General features: G+C 46.1%; 1 protein-coding gene across 2 annotated transcripts in view; it reads left to right on the top strand.

Moving 5' to 3' along the window:
- Positions 1-17687, top strand: part of nrp2a (neuropilin 2a) — a 69049-nt gene that overhangs the window by 14481 nt on the left and 36881 nt on the right. Inside the window, exons 3-7 of one of the 2 annotated variants that reach the window (XM_079264161.1) lie at positions 4921-5102; positions 11598-11828; positions 13010-13165; positions 13631-13800; positions 14539-14694. In XM_079264161.1, the coding sequence (XP_079120287.1) occupies positions 4921-5102; positions 11598-11828; positions 13010-13165; positions 13631-13800; positions 14539-14694 (895 nt within the window). Of the gene's footprint in view, positions 1-4920; positions 5103-11597; positions 11829-13009; positions 13166-13627; positions 13801-14538; positions 14695-17687 lie in introns of both variants that reach the window. The other variant, XM_079264160.1, reaches the window with a different exon arrangement.

The raw sequence follows: 17687 nt of genomic DNA, 5'->3' as shown, positions 1-17687 counted from the left end.
TTTCTTCCTGTTAAAGGGAAGTTTTTTCCTTCCCACTGTCGCCGCATGCATGCTCAGGATGGGGGATTGGATCAAAGTCATGACTCGAGGCAATCAGTTGGTTTCTATTATAGGATATGTATGAATTGGGTCGAAATGATGTGTATGTTGATTTGTGTATGTAAAGTGCCCTGTGACAACATTGTTGTGAAGTGGCGCTATACAAATAAAGTTGAATTGAATTGAATTAGTGGTATATACAACTGTGTGTGTGTTTCATTGCCACTATCCGTTCAAGCCTCAACGTTACAGGTGAGGCTGTCCTGAAAAACATGCCTGTATCTTGATTTTCATGCATTTTACTGAAAGCAAAAAACAAACCAACAACAGAAATACAAACTTGGAGTTTTAAGAGTTAAAAACCATCCAGCAGCCAGAGTGGAAGGAGTTAGTGCTCCAGTAAGGGCTGCAGGTACCGATTGATGTTTCAGATCGATGCTGCTCCAGAAGGTCTGGGGCCGAGGCTAGACGGCCTGTGGTCAGCGGTTCGGCCCCAGTCATCTGTAAGTGTGAATCAGTGATGGACAGCGGAGGAGAGCAGCGAGGCATGAGGAGACGGGGATGAGAAGTGCTGTTTGTTTTTGGGGCTAGATTGAAGATGGCAGGCCCTGTGGATCTGCTGGGATTTTGCTCGCAGCATCTAGTTAATATTTCAGAGGCACTTATGGTTTATTAGAGTCCCCTTTTGAGGGTGGGAGGAGAGGGTGTGTGCATGTGTGCACTTGGATATGTTGCTATCTGGGTGTGTAATTTCTGCTTCTGCTCCTCTAAGTCATCAACAGGGAGATGAAAAAGAGTGACAGACTCCTCATTGTTTACCAGATCGGGATTTAGTGGGTTTCTGTGCTCCAAGAGTGGAACAAAAAAAAAAAAAAAAACCATCAGAGAGGAAAATCATTTCAGCTGAAAGCCCCGAGTGTCTGAGGACGGCCAAGTTTGGTTTGCAGATATTCAAGAACAGCTGTTGCTCTTTTATCAGCATAAACAAAATAAATCAAGACAGCCGTGACTCACCCAATACAAATTTAACTTAATCGTTTATGTAATAAAGTTTCCACTGAATGCTTTGTGCATTTATTTAGTCGTTTATGTTAAAATACATGAAACATCATTTCCAGACTGGATCATTAGCAACGGAAGATAATACACAACAGGGTGGGATGTTACTAGGGGTGGGAAAATCGAATAGAAAAATCGAGAATCTGGATTTTTTTTGCTTCACAATTTTAAAATCGATTTTTTTTTTTTTTAATAAATAAAAATAATTATAAATTTTTTGTCATTTTTATTGTTTTTATTGATCTTTCTACTTGTCTTCTTGGGTATTATAGCAGCAGAATGATGGTCTGGCTACTGAGTTGTTCTTTCCTGATTGAAATCAAGAAAAATGAAAAAGTTTTGTTCATTTATTTTGTTTTTAATCGACAAAAATCAGCAATTTCGAAGAATTGTGAGAATCGCAATTCAAATCGAATCGGCACCCAAAAAATCGGAATCGAATCGGGACAAAAGCATATCGTCACAGCCCTAGATTTTACTATATATACTTGTTAATGATCACTTGATTAGTTTTTGTAGCACTGAGACCACAGGAAGCCACAAAATGCTAGGATGATGTATATATGATGCGTTTCAGTCTGGATGTAGTGAGGCGCTGCTGCTGCAGCCGGCAGGAAATGTCCCCGATCGCCGGCAAACAACAAAGGTGTGAAAGGCAATTAGTGGCTTTGACGCAAGGACGGCGTGATATATGAGAGGAAAGGAAGAGAAGACATGTCTGGACCAGTGCAGAATTACTGGCCCTTGAGGGTTTTTAGTTTCCTTAACCCCTCTTCCCCCCGTGTTCCAGCTATTCCCTAAAGGGGAAGCGAGGGAGGGTGGAACTGCAGCCTTATTACGGCTCCTTAAACACGGGGCCGGTCGCACAGACCCAGACGGGCTGCCAGACAGACAGAGAGCGACAGAAAGGCGGAGTTTGGTTCAAAACAAGCTCCTAATGGAATCTAGATGTGTGTAGGGGCTGTCTGCTCATGTGTGTGTGCTTGCCGAATGTGTGTCTTCACGGGTGCGGGTCGGTGATTGCGCATGTGCAAGTGATTTGTGTGTAATGTCCTGGAATGCGTTCAAGTTTTATTTTTTAGAGAGTGGCAGACAGTGGGCTCTCACACGTCAGGCCCTCATACATGTATTCATCAGAGCCTGGGGAGAGGCTGAGCGAACAGGTCAATAATCACATCTGAGGAACACTCACTCACTGACGCTAATCCACGACAGGAGAGAGGGAGGCAGAAAGAAGGATAGAGACCCACTCCAAAATCAATTAAAACCTAATTAGGCTCTCAGCTCGTTCACAGGCCTTTTATCCTCGGTGTCGGCGATACGGCGCTGAGTACACACACGCACGCCCGTGTTTGCCCATGTCTTCGTGTGTGTGTGTGTGCATGTCTGTCTATGCACGCATGTGTTTGTTGACACGTTTTTGAGCGTGTGTTTTCCCCTAAGCGTGTGTCAGTTACAGCCATAAAGCAGGTACACTCAGGGAAACTAGACTCACTACGGGAGCCTGGCACTAAAGCCCTCGATGGCCTCTGTAATGCAGGATTACAAGCACGACGTGCATAATACTATTGGACAACTGCTTCCACGCTCGCTCGCTTGCATGAGAGCTTTTCAGGCTCAGCCATCGGAAGGGAAAGGAACAAGAAGAATGAATGTGGCGAATATGTTTGTTGCATTCGGAGCACAGGTACTGCACAGGTGGAACGTGAGCTGAGCGCCAAAAACACACAGGGAGGAATTTAACCAGGAATTTAAGAGGCATCTCACTTGTGGCCTGTAGATCAGGATCATTTGGAGCTCATTTCCAGCTCCGCCGTCACTCAGTAACAAACTGTTTCTTCAGATGCTTGAATATACCAAACCATAGTTGCACTTCACCGGCTAAATGCAGCTATGTCGTGCTTCCGTTCTTACCTGTGCATATGGCACCCTGTCCCAGATTAATGTGCCGGGATTATCCCTCGATCAGTAGTCTTAGGCTGAATGCTCAGTATAGGAATCAATACACTGCAGGAATGAGATAGCCCCCCAAAAAGAGGCTTAGAGACTACTTAATCCAGGTTTTATTTCAAGCTGACAGTACAAAAGCCATCTTAGTGCTTCGATGCAACAAACAGCCATCGGCCTGAGCTGATTGGCTGGAAGAAAAAGGTGGTTTCTTGTTTGGAATAGTAGCAAAATAGTGAGTTAAAATCCAAGAGACAGCTTTGATGCTCCCCCCCCCACCAAACAGCCCATCACACTAATTAGTGAGACAACAGCGACCCTGTTGTTGTTTGACAGCTTCCACACATGAACTAATTCAGACGAGTGTTTGCAATTCAGATGCCTGTGTGTTTTGCGGTGGGGGGGTTGAGTTGTCCTCAGTGCAGTTGCAGGGCTCCTGCCGACATGCAATGAAGCGACTCGCTTCGGAAAGAAACGGGCATGATATCATGGAGACCAAAATTACAAAGAAATTATCCACTGCTGCGCAACGTGAAACGCATCAAGGCACTTTTTTTTTTTTTTGTGGGAAAATGTTGACGTGCAGCGCCGTAACGAGGCAAAGGAGGGCGTATAAGAAGAGAAGCACTCAGATAAAACCTTGCTTTAAACAAGGTTTAAAGCAATCGTTTCGATTTGTTAGTGCCAAGCTGATAACAAATCGAAACGAAAGAGATTTCCACTGCTTTTTTTAAATAATTTCCCAACTCAAAATGACTTAAAAGCTGCAGCTAGCAACAATAAAATGGTCCCATCGAACTGGTTTCAAAGTAGCCACGGTGTCGTTCACACATAAAAGAATGGCTTTGCGGCATGTGTCAGTCCTTTTAAGCAAAAGTCAAAGAAATAAGCCGAAGGATAACATATGACCTTAAAAAAATTCTCTAAACTGTTTCTGAGACTTGATCTCGACATGTCTGAAAAGGCGACCAAAGAAGAAGAAGAAGAAAAAGATCAGCTACAACTTTGAGCTACCCTGATCTGCCTGTGTCCAATAACATTAGAGGAATGACACACAGGGCTTTGAGCTAATTCTGGATCAGCCAGGTGTGTTCTCTCTCTCTCTCTCTCACACACACACACACACACAAAGACACACTGACCTCACAGTTAAGAATTTGCTTTTATCGTTCAGGGTCAGCTAGCCAGTCAAAGGTCAATGAGCTGAAAGAACGAGCATGTGGAAGCTAATAAGAGATGCAAATTCACATCTATGTCTCTCAGCTTTGCTCTCTTGCTCCCACCTCGACTCCCCGTGCTGCCAGTGTCCTCACCTTTCATCTCCCAGCTCTCACCTCTTTACTTTTTCATGGGCTCTTCTATCTATTTTTACACATCTTATTAATGAACCCATCTAGCTGTCTGTTTGCCTGCATCTCCACTGTCAGAATTGCAGACACTCGCTCAAATATGTTTGAAACGCAGCCCTCCCTCCATTTTCCTCTCTGTGATCCAATATTCAGTGATTTGGGGATTGTTCCCCCCCCTCCCCCCCTAAGCTGTCATCAAAGGTATCTGGATGCGTTGTCCCAAGCAAACTGGGTCAGAGAAGCTACATTTACTGAATGCATCTGATGGAAGACGGCAGCAGTGTGTCTCAGATTTATTTATCTGTCTTGATGTGATGTATTCCTGAACGCTTAAATCGGACGCTGACTTTATCCCAAGGCTGACTACTCCACACCTGTCTGGCTTTTATTAGCTCAACTGGTTGCATAACTGCCCATATCTGTGTGTTGGCCTTCTGTTGTTCTTGTTCATTTGATTTAGTGGGGAAAAAAACTTCACGCAATGTGAAATCACATCTTCTCTTCTTTTTTTCCTTTTGTGGATCAGATACGACTTCATCGAGATCCGCGATGGGACCTCGGAGATGGCCGACGTTTTGGGTCGACACTGCAGCAACATCGCTCCAGCGCCGATCATCTCGTCCGGACCCTCGCTGCAGATCCGATTTGTCTCGGACTACGCTCATCAGGGGGCAGGCTTCTCTCTGCGATACGAGATCTTCAAAACAGGTGAGGAAACCTTTACGGGAACATAAAGTTACCATGTTTGCCTTTTTTTTTATGCATCTGCAGAAATAAAAGTGGAATCCTAATGAAATGAGTGAACGTCTGCAACCACGAGGTCTACTTGGATAGATTTGAATCATATTAAGAATAAGGACGCATTCACACTGGGGTTGTTTGGTCCTTTTCCACACATAGAACGGTCTGCTAGAAGTAGTCTTAGGGTGCATTCACATCAGGATAGTCTGATACACTTTGGTCAAACGTGCCAAACCTTTACAATAATATATCCCCATTCCCACCAAAGGTGGCGCTGCACTAGTATTTACTAGTACATACACTGCGACCGCAGTATGAACAACAGACGAGTCAGAGGACCCACAATACAATGCTACGTTAACTGCAGGAAGTGACTTTTTTCTTTTTTCTTTTTCTTTTTTTTTTTTTTTTTTAGTCCGCCTCTTGTATTTGGTCCACTTGAAACAGGCAGAGACCTGCATTTGTAGGCCAATTCCACTTCTTTGGTCCAAATCAGAATTTGTTTGGCGCATTCACAGCTCCCCAAATTAAGCGGACTTTCTGAGCAAACGGACTCGGATTCCAATAAAAAAGGCTGATGTGAATGTGTCCTTAATGCTCATTTGCGCTCACATCGGCAGCTTACATCAACAGAGGCAGCCGGGCATGTAAACAAACTTATAAAGTGTGAGAAGGGGAGAAAACTACAAAACTACCATTATGCTGTCAGAAAGCATGCGAGGAATGCCCGTCTGAGAGGAGCAGGAGCCACTTCCTGTGACGAGACGAGGAGCGGGTAGGTGTGGAAGGCTGTGGTGGGATGATGGAGAGAGCTCCGAGGCAAGTCGGAGTTGGCCTTAAGGTTAAAGGTTTATGGGTAGAGGCTGCGCCAAGGAGATTGATGGGGACGAGTGTGTGCCGAAATGGAATTTTCTCAAACTCGGCAAAGTGCGCGAGATCAAGTGGCGAGGTTGGAGTGTATTTGTTTTGGTGCGTGGGCGTGTGTGTGTGTGTGTGTGTGTGTGTGTGTGTGTGTGTGTGTGTGTAGTAGTAGTAGTAGTAGTAGTAGAAGTGTTAAACTGGTCCACTGGCCTTAGGGCAGCAAGATTTATGTTCAAGTGAGCTACCAGCTGATTGCTTCTGCAAGCCTTTGAACGTTTTGAGTAGCTCCTCAATCGTTTAAATTTAGCATCAATCTTCATTTTCCTTTTCTCTTTTTTTTTTTTTTTTTTTTTTAAGCAGGAATCCGCAGAGATCCGACTGGAAATATTCATTCGTCTTATCACCAGTTATCACCTCCCTGCCTTTCACAAAAAAAAAAAAAAAAAAGAAATCTCTTGTTTGTGTCAAACGAGTGTGACCCAGATTTCATGTTCAGCTCTGTTACCAAGGCCACCAGCTCGAACCCTGATAATATAATAGCGCAGATTGCATCTGTCTCACACACACAGACACACACACAGACGGATTGAATTCTGGTGGAAAGAAGGGGAAAGATGTAGCTTTAATACGATCCTGGTATAAATTCAGGGGGTGTAAGAGATTGTGTCAGTGTGCAAACACTTGTAGGTGTCTGCTGCCTGCATGTGTGGGTGCTTGTGTAAGATCCGGTTTGTGTGTATTAGGGTGGCGTGATGCATGCACATGTGTGTGTTTGTGTGCAAGTCAGAGAGAGAGGAAAAATAAAATCGGAGACAGGAACAGTGGGGGAAATGATTGGGGTGAAGGGAGCCAGACTGACAAAAAATGAGTAAGTCAGAGAGTGAAAATGTATTCAGGTTGCCTGATTGAGGCCAAGTGTTAATTACGACGTTTCCACCGCCTGCGCGCTCCCTCCCTCATCATGGCTGTTTGTCTTGCCGTGGCAGGCCTGGGCCGGGGGTTTCTACTGAACTGCGCACAACTTCTGACAGGAGCAAACAGATCCTAACTGCGATGTGTTTATTTATTTACCCCAGTAGAAGTCATTCATTTCAGCAGTACATCTAAACCACGTTTAACTTCACGAATAAAACTGAAGCTAATACAGTTTGCAGTCGTGCTTCTTTAAAAGTCGTGCGCGTTCAGTGTGAGGGTTGTGTTTATGGGTTTGTATGTGTTTTTAAAGGGTGCGTCCAGATAAGATATCTAAGTACACAGCTTGGAGATGTGTGTGTGTGTGTGTGTGTGTGTGTTTGTGTGTGTCCCCTCAGCTTCCTTCCAGCGTTGAACAGACAGTAAAGACTAGCGGTGTGTCGAGCCATCAGTGTGTATGTTGTGACTATGCTTTGCTATGAACTAATGATACCAGGGCTTGTTTTTGTTTTGTTCATTCAACCCTGTTACATAAGCAGTGACTGTAACTTCTCCAGGGGGTTTGGAGTCGGACAAGCAATCTGTTTGTGTCGACTTGTGTGTCCGTGTGTGTGTGTGTGTGTGTGTGTGTGTGTGTGTGTGTGTGTGTGTGTGTGTGTGTGTGTGTGTGTGTGTGTGTGTAAGAGGGGAAGGATACAGTGCAGTAAAAGCTAATTACTTCTAGTAAGGAGGATCGGGAGTCGGCATATGACTCCACATCCACCATGGATAGTCCTCCACCCATCAGTGCACCTCCTGAGGGGCACCAGAGTGAGTGTGTGCCCCAAAACAGCATCCTCGCATCTACACCCCCCGTCCCTCCCCCCCTCCCCCCCATTGGCTTTAATGCTACCATACAGTGAAAGTGCACGCCCTCCCTCCTCCCCCTCATTGTTGTGGCCTACTTTGGTCCTGCTCGTGCGTGCTTAACCCTTTATTCATCCCCGACTAACAACCCTCACCCACCCCGCAGACACTTTAACATACACAGTCACGTGCTGCTGATGCTGTTACCACGGCTACAGGAGGAAGACTTGGCACAGAAGCCCCCCCTTTTTTTTTTTTTTTTGCTGTTCCCTAAAGCTCACCGCTATGGCGACGGGGGTCACACTACATCTTAGCCAATCCCGAGTTACAATAGGGGCAGAGAGCACCTGAAGGCATCATGTCCTCTGCGTGACCGAGAGTGACCATGACATGCGCGGGGGTTTGCAGTGGGTGCACGGCCTAAAGCGGGACCCCCCACCCAAGCGCCAGTCAAAACACTGGCTCCATGTGTGTCTTTGATGTTATCTTGTTGATTGGACGCCAACCCTTGCATCAGTCATGGCTGTTGCTATCCGACTGATTGCAGCATGGTGTTTATTCCTGAAACACCCGGGTCAACAAATTATGCTGAAACAATTAACTGGCGAAGGTGAGCTGGATTGGTGCATGAATAAACCTACTGATCACTGATGAAGAAAACTTTCCCCACAATGACATACTGAGGCCTGATCAGGTGCATGAAGGGCTCTGATCACAAACAGCAGGAGGCCGGGGAACATTTGCATGTTTTTTTACTAAAGAAAATTTTTTAAAAAACGTGATTATTCCGTCGCGTTTTGCATAAAACATGAATCCAAAGGAGCATTCCTGTGTATGGAAAGCATCTGTGGACTGCTGCAGCTTCTCTCTGGGGCTACAATAATGTCACCATGGCATGCCAGGAATGTGTGTTTCCTTTTTTCAGCCTTGTTGTTCGCTGTTATTGTTGTTGTTGTTGTGGATTCTCCACCCTAACCCCCCCCACCCCCAATGCAGCATGCCGCTTCTTTTACACATTTACGCACGCATACACACAAGCCTCGGAAGAGATTTTTTTCTTCAATGAAAGCTTGAACTGAGCTCAAGCGGTGCAACACTCATCTGTGTGAGCGGCGGATGCATGTCAGAGGGAGACAGGCAGGTAGAGAGCTCACGGTGAGGCCGTTTTGATGTGGAGCAGACGCTCGCAAACACGGAGGGGAGCTCTCGGTGACAGTTGCGTGCTGAGGACTGGGCCGGGGAAGAGAGGAGACAGAGCTGGATTGAATGAACACAGACTCTGTAAGTTTGCTTCTGTGAGGAGAAAGGAATGAGGGAGGGAGGGGGGATGAGAGAAGAAGACAGAAGGAGGAGCAGGGAGGAGGTGGGTGGGGGTTACCCCGACACAACATGTGGAGCTGCTGCAGGAACTCATGCAAGAGTTGAGCGGTTTCTACCCAGCAACTCGCCCCTCTTGCCCCCTCCTCGAATGTTACACCGACACACTCACACTCACACCATGACCTCCCACTCATTGCCAGAAGACAGCTCTTGCCAAATGGCAGCTCACGGTGCGATGCGAGCACCAACCCGCGTACGGCAAGCATGCGCAGGTCAAAAGACAACAGAGGGATGGAAGTAACCGGGACTTGTTTTCGGCGTGTTCATACACTGTGAACTAATCGGCACTAATGAAAATGGAAGGTACTCATGCGTGCACGAACGGAGCAATGGTGTAACGCGCAAATAAGCAAACACATGCATGCACGCAGGACTTGCATGTGAGAATGTGTGAAGCGACTAACTCGTTCACGCTAAGTGTAAAAGACACAGTCTGAACCCAGAGCGGTGTGCTCAGAGGCAATGGAGTCAAGCTGTGCAGCACAGCGAGAAACAAGGGCAGTGTGTTACTGGGTCTTCTACCTGCAGACACACATGCATGCTAGTCACAAAACAAAAACACTTTTCTTACCTAATGACATCCTCTCAGGACCAGTCCTCGTACATATCTATCACTCATTTACCGTTTTATCATGTTTACATGAAGATTACCTGAAGAGTTCATGCCACAAACACTAAACACACTGAGGTAAGGTCAGACATTGAGGGGTTTGGGTGAAATATTGCTGTAAATTACCGTCATATTTCAGCATGCCTTGTTGTGTGTGTGTGTGTGTGTGTGTGTGTGTGTGTATGTAGGGAGCAAGGCTCCTAGCATGAAAGCAGATGATCCATGGGTGTTTTGATGTTGCAATGTGTGCGTGGGAGTCAACACAAAAGGTTTAATGCTGCTTTTAACGTGTTGGAGGGAAGGTTCGTATGTTTGTGTCAACGTTTTCAGTGCAAAATGCACATGTGCAGCGGATCAGTAAATAGATGGAGACATTGTGGAGCTGTCAATAGGCGCACGATAGATTAGTCACGGGATGGAAAGTGGAAGACGTGTCCATCGAAGGAGGATGAAAAATATAAGATGGAAAACTAAAAGTAGATACAAAGGAAAGGAACAGAGACGCAGTGTCTGTCTCCTGAGGGTTTTTTTTTCCCTCTGTCTCTGTGCTGATTGGGGTCAGTTCTCCGCCATTAACCAAGTGTAGACAGGGGAAGGGCCGGAGCAGCCAGTCGACCCCTCTGCTTTTACAAGGCTGTCTGATAATAAGGACTGGTGCCTCGGAGGAATGCTCAACAGCAAGAGGGTCAGTTAGCATGTGTGTGCTGGGTAAACGCTGCTTTTATGAATATGAAACTGCTTTTTAAACGCGATAGTGCAGTGCTGAGGGATGCAACGCAGGTTTGAAGTCTCCCAGATTCTTTTCCCACGAGCCTGGATTTGACTTGACCTCAGCAGCATCCGATGGGAAAGTACAGCATTAACTTAAAAAGAAAATGCATTAAGATAAAGCTTTTCTCAGTAACATTACCAGGATAAGTCAGAATTTCTGGTGTCATGCAAGCGTCAGGAGCGATGACTTCAGCATCATCGGCTGGTGCAGAAAGGTCACCAGTGCAGGCATTTCTTGCACGTGCAGCTATCCAAGATCAAAAGGAAATCCTGTGTCCTAGCAACATCATCTCATGAGGATATTTGTCCTCATGGTGAGCATGAAAACAGAGGGACATAAAGACACACATCGAGCCACTGCCAGCTGTTTATAGCCTATCATATAAAGAGAGAAATATCTGAGGGCAGAGAGAAGAGACAGAAAACAACGCCAGGTTGAGAGAGAGACTGGTTTTGTGTCTTGAGTGTGCCCGCTCTGTCCCACCCTCATTGATGTGCCGGTCCATAAACACTTGGTCATGACTCGGGCTCCCCAGTGGGCCACAGAGCAGTGGCTGATGGTTAGATGATCTGAGCCACACAGCTGCTACCGCTCAAGGTGAGCCGCCCAGGGCGCATAAATCTGCATGGCTAATGAGGAGACGCCGCACAGGGCCCACTTAGAACCGTTACACAAGTTTGGTGCTGGGTATGAGAGTCAGAGAGACACCCAGAGAGCAAATAAGAAGCAAAGAGGGAATGAGGAATATTTGTTTTGAGTGTATGTGGAAGAGCAGGGAGGGTCTGGCTCTTTAGCCTTGCATTAAGGTGTGTATCACTGGAGATTTTATGGCACGACGGGGTTTTTTCTTTTGAAATCTTGAGCAGTATTTTGTTGTTTTGACTTTGCTTGTGTTTCTGTGTGTGTTTCACGGCCACTGCTCCTGTATATCGGAGCAGGCTGTCAGTGACGAACGACTCTCTACAACGACGTCTGCAAGTTAGATGAGATATCCCAGTGTGATCGATTACCTGGCAGCTCCGTCCTCCTCCTAATGTGACTGATTTTTATTTAATATCCTCTTTTCCTCGCGTCCTCACAGGGTCAGAATTCTGCTTTCGCAATTTCACCAGCCTGTCCGGCATGATCGAGTCCCCAGGGTTCCCGGACAAATACCCTCACAACCTGGAGTGCTCGTACATGATCATCGCCCCGCCCCACATGGACATCACCCTCACCTTCCTGACGTTTGATCTGGAGAACGACCCCCTGCTGGTGGGCGAAGGCGACTGCAAGTACGACTGGCTGGACGTGTGGGATGGCCTTCCGCAAGGTGAGGGCACACATCCTAAAACTGTGTCAAAACTTGCCTTATGAGCGGGCTTTGAAAAGTTAGATGCAGAACTAACACTGACTCATGCAATCCCTCGCATTCCTGCACATGAATTTACATACCAGCCTTCGATTTCCTCCGCCACCATCCCTCGCTTTGATGTAAGCAGTCTTGCCTTGCATTCCATTACGTTGCATAGAGGAAACATTATTTCAAGGAGGGAGCTGAGAGTGCTTCGACACCCCCGAGGAGCAGTCCTTTCCCATGGCCTTCTTCTTCCCCCTCCATAATAACAGCCTTCATCACCCCTTTCCTACCCCCCCCCTCTGCCCTCCCTCCTTATCACCTAGCACTTCCTTCCTCCCCAGGCGAGTGAGAGTGACGGCCATGATGAGTATCTGTTTGAGTCCAACAGGAGGAGCCGAGCACAGCAAAAGCTGAGATCAGGAAAAAACATTTGAGGATGTTATCGCAGCCTTTGAAAGTGACCGCCACGGGGTGATGTCGGTCGCTACGGCGCCGATGAAACCCCCATTAGAAGCGGGTAGCGGTTCATTTCTCACCTCTAGCTTGCTTTGGTTCATTCCTTTGTTTAAGCTGGGAATTTAAGGATTTGCTCTAATTATTCGAACGGGATCCATGTGGATTTAAAAAATTCCAATTATAACCTTGAATTTGGTTGCTTTGATAGCTGAAAACAATTTATGCCATTCAAAAGTTGAGGAATTAGGAGCAAATTAGAGCGTAACCCAGTTCCAGTGAGCTGAGTCCTCGGGCACAAAGGAAGGATGGGAGACAAGATGGAAGGGTGAGGAGTTTGGTGTCTGGTAGGGGGCTGCCTGGAGACTATTTAAAGCCTGCATGTTTGTGTGTGAATGCATGTAGTTGCAGCTGATCCCAGTGCAGCTTGCAGTCAGGCGGGGGATTCCAGCTTCCCTGCTGGGCACTGGCTGAGACGCACATGGCAGATGGAAGGATGGACAGGAAAGTAAAGGGAGAGTTAGGAATGATTGGAGGCAGAGAGATTAAGGGGGACGCATGCTGCGAGTCATTAGACAACACTTATCAAAGCCTGTCCTGCTGGACTACATTTCTTTATTATGATTGTTATTTATTATTATTATTATGAATTCATGATGTTTAATTGAGTGAAATGTGGAAATGATGTGATTCGTCCGCAGCGTCTCCACTGATCGGTCGCTACTGTGGGACAAAGATCCCTCCAGAGATCCAGTCGTCCTCGGGCCTGCTGTCCCTGTCCTTCCACACCGACATGGCCGTGGCCAAAGACGGCTTCTCTGCGCGCTACAACATGACGCACAAAGAAGTCACCGACTGTGAGTTGTGAGATGACTTTTAAAGTGTGTGTTTGTGTGCCGTTTGGGTTTTTTTCCCCCACCATCTATTCCCCTCCCTATTTTCTTCTCCTCCAACAGTTTCATCTCTGCTGACACTTGTCTATATTCCTCCTCTCAGCCTCTCCATCTTTCAGCTTTGCCTACTTTAATGCTATTTTCAGTCTCGATGCTCCTCCTAACCCCTCTCAGCTTGTTTTACTCCCTTCCTAAGAGATCTGATTCTTAGAAGCAGACGCATGCTTTTGTCTTTTGGAATATAAATGAACATCACCTCAATTTACCCCCCCCCCCCCCCCCCCCCGCTCACCTGCTTCTTTCTCTTCTCTCTGTATCTACTCCTGCTCGGTATTTTTCTTTAACTTGCTTCAACTTTACTTCCAAGATTTCTTTTCCGTCTTCCTCTGTTGCATCTATAAATGGTTAACTTCGCCGTCTTTCCAGTAGCTTTCCACTGCAGCATGGCGCTCGGCATGGAGTCGGGGAAGATTAGCGACGATCAAATAACGGCCTCAACCACCTTCTATGATAACCGCTGGTTACCGCGTCAGGCCCGCCTCAACAACGACGACAACGCCTGGACGCCGTCGGAGGACAGCAACAAGGAGTTTATACAGGTGTTTATTTATTTATTTCTGTTTTTCTCCTTTAAATCCCTTAAAAATCAAATGCTTACTCGGTGAAATCCTGCTCAGGGTTTCACTTGAAGACAATTTGAAGAGGCGAGTGGAACCCAACAAAATCCCAAGCAGTTCAGATAAATTAAAAAAAAAAGCCATTATAATTCCAGCTGTGAAGTGACCTTAAAGGCTACTTTCACTTGCAGAGGACAGTAAATTTGTCTCGGTGATGCTGGGACAGAGGAAAAGGCGCACTGGGCGATATCATGTACAGCGAGGACATACAGCAGGACATACACACACACATGAAGGAAACGGAGGAGCTGTGAATGGATGATAAGGAAGTTGTTCAACACTCTCAATCTTTCCTGTCTCAACTGGGTGCGCACGTTTGCGTGCATACGAGCGCCGAGCAGAGCGGCGAGGAGCCTGTGATTGATGAAGGTGCGCTCCTGGAATGCATCCGAACGCCACGCCATTGATCTTTGCTTGCAGCTGTCCTCACCTTACACACATCACAATGCACACACTCACACACACACACACACACACACACACACAAAGAGCTACCACCTAGGGTTCCTCCTGCTGTCTGTGTGACAGATAGCTGATCTGTCTCTGGGATCTGCATCAGCCATCAACACCACAAATCCTGCAGTTATCACAGATGTCTAATATATTCCCTTCACTCACTATTAACTATGTTCAAGTCAAATATATCTCCATTTTTTCCAGGTTGACCTCCAGTTTCTGAAGGTTTTGACCGGGATAGCCACACAGGGGGCCATTTCCAAGGAGACCCAGAAGGCTTACTATGTCACTACCTTCAAACTGGAGCTCAGCACCAACGGAGAGGACTGGATGGTGTATCGGCATGGCAAGAACCACAAGGTAGGCTCTCATTTCCGCCTCTACATACAAGGAAATCTTGTAAAACAAGCTTTAAATTGACTTCAGTCATGCATTTAAGAATAAGCTTGCAGTAACAAGGCGCCCTTTTTTTTATTCCACATTTATGCTATCATGGAATAATCCAGCAACAACAAAGATGCTGTGTTTATGCAGAAGCCATATCAATGGATGCAACATTCCTGAAGCAGTCGTACCCCCCCCCCCCCCCCCCCCCCCCCCCCCCTCCAGGACTGTTTATGAACCTGAGTCATGACCCCGGTCATGAGTTAGAGAAAGAGGGAAGAGATAGAGGCAGGCAGAGGAGGGGAACCTGACAAACAAGAACAATGGAGTCCTCTATGTGCCCTTATCTGCGCTTGTAATTCATCATCTCTCTCTCAGACTTACACACACGCACATATAAAACACACACCTGGGGTTGTGAAACCCTTTGGAGTCACGCCAAGAGGGGATCGAGCAAATCTGCGTTTAAGAGATTCATAGTAAACGCTATTTATGGAAATCGACGGCGCAGATTGAACCTCGCCGTATCCACGTGTGTGCGGATGCACTGGACGTAGTTTAGGCTCATGCGGTGACGTGACCACCTGTCTCCGGGGAGATTCCAACTTTTCCCCTCATTTCTGGCTTAAGGTTGCTGTGGAATTCAAGCAGGAAAAGCAAAGTGGAAAGAGGAGGAGGGGGTTATTAATCCACATACTCTGCAGGCTGGGTGGGTGCCCTCCCCCCCTTCTGTGTGTGTCAGTGATTGGTTTGGGTGCACCCAGCGGGGGGGTATTTGATCTAGAGATTATTGGGGGGAAAAAAAAAAAGTGGATTTAACGTCAAAGTCAACATCTGTGTAATTTATTAGAGCCCCCAGATGCAGCCATACACACTCACACACAATCCCCAGACCAAACCCCCCCCCCCCCCTTTAAATAACCTCTGGCTGATCTCTCTATGTGATGTGCGTGCATGTGCATATGTGCATGACGTGTGCCTGTCTGTCTGCACTATGTAATTTGAGTCGTTTAATCTGTCTGAGCATAAAAACCTCTATTCGGACACATTCAGACACGGATTCAGACAAATGCACCAGCGTGCAGTCGGGGGGGGGTATCGCCAGCATTATGGTGGCTGCTTTAAAAAACATCGTCACCCCACAAGACAATAAATTATCAATAAAGGGTTGCAAATTTTGGGAATAGATAAAAAAAAAAATTTAAAAAAACGTTGAGAATTATTGTGAACTTGATTCAGTCGACTCAAAAGTTTGCTTAAAATGTACGAAATGTAGCAACTCCGTAGAAGGGAGACCCGATTAAACACCATCTGGTTTTCATGAGGATAAGCAAAAGATGACAGCTACGTTATGTTCGCAAATTAAGCTTAAAACCACAAGGATTTGCTGCATGTCCTTCCTTCCTCTGTGATGTACAAAGAACAGACTTCTTAGACTGGATAAAACTTTCTCCTTGTATTTTTCCAACAGCTGATCTTCATCAAATCCTCTTTTTTTTTTTTTTTTTTAATAATCACACACTAGGATGATGTTCAGCTACGTTTTTACAGTCTTTTTGTTGTGATGCTGAAAGCGAAGAGTCCACTCATCAGCCCACTTCTTCACCGCTCCCCGTGGGTTGCGGTTGAATCTTCCGTGACTGCTAATCCACCAGCCATGTTGCACAACCCCCCCCAGTTAGCCTGTCCTAAGCCCCCCAAAGAGTCTTAAGTGGTTGAAGCTCACTTCTCATCAGGGGGTCTTGTAATGACTGGGATTTGGTCCTTCTAATTGTCATTTAACAGTGAGATTTACGCTAATGTGGCTTATGAATTGCGCTTGCATCAGTAATGTACTTTTATGTGTGTGTGTGTGTGTGTGTGTGTGTGTTTGGGAAAGCAGTGAGTGTGCCTGCGCATCAGATATGAATCATCACTGAAAGCAGGACCAGCTTTGCAGTCCTTACCTCATCTTGTTTGTGTGTGAGAGTGAACATTTTGCTTTTGTTGCCACAATTTGTGCCCAAATGTTCAATTTCTTTTTAAATGTATATTTTAAAAGTGTGGGAATTACTGATATTCTGTCGTAATGACGGGCATAAAAATGATTTCAAACGGCAAGTACGGTAAGCATTAGTGGCCAAAACGCTTCCAGAGTAACACGTAGTCATCTGTGAGTGGATCCGCTGGCCTTGGGTATGGCTGTAACCGCACTGCACGCAACGCCGTGGTGACTGCTCTATGTGAGACATAAACTGAGACGGGTTTTATGAGTCCTGACGTATGGACAAAGCTTTCACATTGGGTTGATCACATTACTAGTTTGTTAAGGTGTTAGGATCTATGTTTAAGAAGTGACAGCTTTTCAAGGGTGTTCCTGTTTTGTTTTACAGTGAGGCATGTTAGCAGCTGTTGTCAGGCTCCATATGTGTAATTGTGAAAATAAAAGTTCCCTGCATGTTTTATAGGCAACCCTACCTTAACACACCTAAATGAAATAAAGGGTTAACAAGCTGCAAAGAACTTGATAAAGAAGTTAAAAATTCTGACTCAGGTGCTTTGGAGGAGGAATATGTCTAAAACCTGCATGGCATGGGGGGGGGGGGGGGGGGGGGGGGGGGGGGTGACCAGGATTGAGAAACACTGAACTACTTTGACACTGTGGACATGTGGAGTCTTTTTCTAGGGTCCTTTTGAGGCATTACTTACTGTTGCCAGTGTGTTTGCTCAGGATGGGAGATTGAGTTGGACTCAACTCAATCTGTTGGTTTCCTTATATAGACTATTATCAATTGGCTTTCATGATGTTTTCTTCTCTGTCTGTAAAGCGTCTTGAGATGGCATTGCCGTGATTGGACGCTATATAAATAAAGTTGAATTGAATCCAAAACTGTGTTCCAGTGCCGATCAAACGGAGCCGATGATTCAGTTTTAAAGTTCAAGTTGTTCTTATTTCACACCAGGGGCGTTTCCAGGAGCTGGGAGCATCA

The sequence above is a fragment of the Telmatherina bonti genome (assembly GCF_933228915.1).
Source record: "Telmatherina bonti genome assembly, chromosome: 24".
Classification (NCBI taxonomy): Eukaryota; Metazoa; Chordata; class Actinopteri; order Atheriniformes; family Telmatherinidae; genus Telmatherina; species Telmatherina bonti.
This window is presented reverse-complemented; position numbering and strand designations above follow the sequence as displayed.